This window comes from Temnothorax curvispinosus, unplaced genomic scaffold (genome assembly GCF_003070985.1).
Source record: "Temnothorax curvispinosus isolate PA1 unplaced genomic scaffold, ASM307098v1 QBEX01016091.1, whole genome shotgun sequence".
Lineage (NCBI taxonomy): Eukaryota > Metazoa > Arthropoda > Insecta > Hymenoptera > Formicidae > Temnothorax > Temnothorax curvispinosus.
This window is the reverse complement of record NW_020225871.1, coordinates 74,914-79,093: the sequence shown is the minus strand read 5'-3', so window position 1 is coordinate 79,093 and position 4,180 is coordinate 74,914. Positions and strand designations below refer to the sequence as shown.

Here is a 4,180-nt window from a genome sequence, read left to right as displayed (position 1 = left end):
TTTTATTAATAAGAAATCATGATTACCATAAATTTATTTTTATTTACTAGCTGTTAAGAAAAGTAAATAAGTATAGTATACAATTTAAGGAGGTTCTACAGGTACTCTCTAGTCAGTTGAGAGATGAAGAGAAAATATTCAAATTCATCAATTCCAAGTATTCATAAAATATTTTCATAAATTTTAATGACGTTAGAGCTCATGTCATACCCATATTAGTCGAAGCGAGGAATAATTAAAAATATCGTGTAAGTGGTCCTTTGACTCCGGCTTATACATACGAGAAAATGTAGCAACGTCGCAAACTTGAGTCTCGCTATTCTGCTCGTATGTGACCGTGTTCAATTCAGTGACTGGTGTTTACTGTTTATAAATTAATAATGACTCCTCCAAGCCCGACCAATTCTTGGAGAAATAAGAATAGAATTTTGCGTGGTATTAATAGAGGAAAATTCGCAAAAAAACAAGTTGTTCTTCGAATGGAAAATGCCCAAAAATCATTGGCAGATAAAAGGTTATGTGAGGTTAGTAATATTTTCAACTTTAATCATACATGTGAAAGTTATTTACATTACTATATTACTTTTACTGTTTACACGCGCACGCGCGCGCGCGCGCGCGCGCGCACACACACACACACACACACACACACACACACACACAAGCATTCTTATATACTACTCATATACGTATAAGCAAAAATTGAAATATTCATTTCAGACCAAAAATTGGTTCGACAAATGCAAAAATGTCATAGATGGGCGAAGAATTGTTGACTTGGCTCATTTAGCAGCAGAACTGTGGTGCAAAGAGTGCAATTTACCATTATCGTTAAGATATGCTACTGATGAATTCCGATCAGGCCTTGCTAGTATCATCACAGTAAAATGTACAAAATGTGGGAATAGTTATAAGGTCACGACCAACGCAGAAGTGCCTGGTGATGCTCATATGTACTACACCGTAAACCTGAAGGCAGTTATGGGTTTGTATTTATATAAGCTTGATTTTACTAATTATCTAGTTGTATAATATAAAAAATTGAATTCATTTAGGAATGATTGATGCAGGTATTGGAGAAACCCATCTCAACACAATTTTATCAGCGTTAAATATACCACCCTTGAACCCAACAGTAGTGAAAAGACATGAGAGAGTTGCGGGCCCTGCAATCGAAAGCATAGCCAAAGACAGTTGCAGAGAAGGTCTTCAATTAGAGAAAAAGTTGACTTTGAGTGCTTTACAGGAAGATGATAAGTGAGTGTTTTAGCAGAAGTTTATAATTATCGAGCATATCAAATTGAATCTGTATTTGTAACTTTATGAAACAAAAATAATAGTACAAGTTTTAGAGACATAAGCTTATGTAGATATAAAAATAATTCAATATTTATATATTTATATATTTTTCTAGTTACTTCTGTAAAAGTTCTGCGTTATGCGATAATTTTACTCGTATGATTAAGATAGTGATAGAGAAAATCAGATTAGTTATAATATTTACACAAATGTATAAGTTTACATAAGTATATAGACATTTAAGTTCTTTTTACATTGTATCTTTAAATGTTACACCAGCTCTCAATGTACAGTAATTATATGTATAAATAATGGTTTTGAAACTTAGGTTTGAATACCTAAAAAGTTACCCATCTTTTTTCTAACCGAATCCTTTCAATCAACGATACACACTTGCTAGACTAAACATTTCATTCCCTCTATACGTCCTATCTTTCCAAGACTGAAGCTCTTTAATAATAAAAAGAGACCCTTTAATCGAAGACTGGCCATAAGAGGGCCATTTTTCATTGGTCCAACATTTTTCGTCAAAAGCAGAGAAACAGAAAGAGAAAAGAATAGAAAAGAGATAAAGAAAGAGAGAGAAAGAGACAGCGATAGTGATCCGAATGTACATCCTTCTCACTCGCTGGATTTTGGCGAAACATGGACGACACGCTCTTATGGCCAGTCTCTGATTAGAAGGTCTCTTATGTTATACGGTATGAGGATTGTGAGCAGGGCCATAGGTTTTACTTACATGACTTTTTGACTCGCATGTGTGTTGTATGTACTGGTTTTCATCACACTTTTTTATGTTTGAATGCTTTAGAGAACAACTAATAGAACAATTCACAATTTCTCTTTTTTACAAAATTGTTAATTAATTTCATATCAATGCATGAAAACTTGAAAAATAACTTTTTAGTATTAAAATCTAGATTTTGATTTTAATTCTCACTCTTTCATAAACGTATATTTGTGTGTGATTTGAATTAGCAGGAATGTAGATGATAAAGAAAACAGCTCCAACATAGTAAAAGAGACTCCAGAAGAAACAGGTAGCAAAACACCTCTAAAATTTTCATTTGATTGTGGTTGGCAAAAGCGAGGGACGGGGCATGCTTATAATAGTCTATCAGGTATCAGATATTTGTGTAACAAGTGCGGGAAGTTGAAAATTGGACACGGGTGCGGAGTGGACGCACGAGCCGAAAGCGAGTGCGATCACCCGCACGCGTGTCCAATTTTCAACCCGCACGTGTTATACACACTATTTTATATTACACGAGACTGTGCGGGAATGAGATATTACCGCACTGTTTTGAGTGGTGTGTGGAATTGGCTATTTGTCGCACAAAAAACACGCGCGTAATGGGCCACTTTCCACGCACGTGTAATATAAAAATGTTTTTCTAAATACTTTCCAAAAGTACAATATTACATACCCATACAATATTGTTTCTTAGGTCATTCCATGATTATCGGCTACCATTCAGGTAAGGTAGCTTCGTATGCAGTACGGACTAAGCAATGTAGAAAGTGTCAACTTGGGCACTCCGAGACAGATCACGACTGTAGACGGAATTATAATGGAAGTGCGAAAAGCATGGAGCCAGATATGGCAGTGGAACTTTTTACAAAAAATGAATTATTTGAGGAGGCAGGAGTGTACGCTTCAGTTATTATCGGTGATGATGACTCCAGCACAGTAGCTGGTGTTCGTAGGAATGCTACTCACGAGATTGAAAAGTGGTCAGATTTCAATCACACACTGAAATCGTTTACCTCGGCATTGTATTCTATGAAATTGTCGCCAAAACTCATTGAATATTTTTCTCGATGCTTCTCGAGTGCGGTCAAACAGAATAAAGGCAATACCGAGAAAGTGAGAGCTGCATTGGAGGCAATAGTTCCTCACGCGTTCGGGGATCATCAATTATGTGGTGATTGGTGCAAATCGCATGTAAATAATAACTATAAGCACAATAATCTGCCGCATGGAAAGCCACTTGCAGATGAGGAGTTGCGTGAGAAACTACATGCTCTTTTATCGCGATTTGCAAGAAACGCGGAAAAAATCGCTCCATGTGGTTGCACACAAGCTAATGAATCGTTAAATAATGCCGTAGCGAGCAAAACTCCAAAGGCTCGTCATTATTCTGCATCGGAATCTCTTCATTACCGCGTAGCTACTTCAGTATGCCAAAAGAATGATGGTTATACGTATATAGCAAAAGTATACAACAAGCTCCTGCTTTCTTCTGGCAGTGCTCGCACATTAGCATATCGGCTACAAAAAGATAAAAAAAGGGAGATCAGGGCCAAGCTCTCCAAAACTAAAGAAATCAAAAAAAGAAGACTTTATGCAAAGAAACAACGATCTATCGCCACTGCATCAAGACAGCGGCAAGAGGGATTGACTTATGAATCTGGAGTATCATGCTACAACGTTTCAGATTTATTTGAGAATACTCCACGTGCAATGAACGATCCCAACAATTTTGAAAATGATAATTACAGGATAGTTTACTTTGACCTAGAAACTACAGGTCTTAGAAGTACTGACCAGATTTGTCAAGTGATTAAAAAAAATACTATACAGTTGAGATAGATTTTTGTACAAAAATTATTGAGACCTTTTTTTAGATAGCAGCATATGATGGGGTATCAACGTTCAACGCCTACATAACTCCATCCATACCCATCTCGAGTTCAGCATCCGCAATAACCGGAATGCAAATCATCGATGGGGATATGTATGTACACGAAGATTTGGTACAGACAATACCCGTGCGAGCTGCTGTGGACGGATTTTTGAAATATCTTGAGGAGATAAGCGGCAAAGAAAATAGGGCCTGCCAGATAATTCTTTTATCCCATAATGGCCTCAAGTGAGAAA

The 4,180-nt window shown here is 36.6% G+C and overlaps 1 protein-coding gene across 2 annotated transcripts; it reads left to right on the top strand.

The window, feature by feature from the left end:
* The first annotated feature begins 224 nt into the window (after nt 1-224).
* LOC112466368 lies at nt 225-1,325 on the top strand. Of its 2 annotated transcripts, none has more exons than XM_025034434.1 (3): nt 225-524; nt 721-985; nt 1,071-1,325. In XM_025034434.1, exons 1-3 carry the CDS (start codon nt 381-383, stop codon nt 1,259-1,261), a joined length of 600 nt encoding a protein of 199 aa, XP_024890202.1. In that variant the 5' UTR covers nt 225-380; the 3' UTR covers nt 1,262-1,325. The 2 variants fall into 2 exon arrangements, with proteins under 2 accessions (XP_024890202.1, XP_024890201.1); XM_025034433.1 differs by having other exon boundaries at nt 1,056-1,325.
* Nucleotides 1,326-4,180: the final 2,855 nt, after the last annotated feature.

Bases quoted from the DNA above. Each gene is read 5' to 3' on its own strand.
- LOC112466368 (XM_025034433.1), top strand. From the start codon at position 381: ATGACTCCTCCAAGCCCGACCAATTCTTGGAGAAATAAGAATAGAATT. The intron at 525-720 runs GTTAGTAATATT...TATTCATTTCAG, and splicing joins CAGATAAAAGGTTATGTGAG to ACCAAAAATTGGTTCGACAA. The intron at 986-1,055 runs GTTTGTATTTAT...GAATTCATTTAG, and splicing joins AAACCTGAAGGCAGTTATGG to GAATGATTGATGCAGGTATT.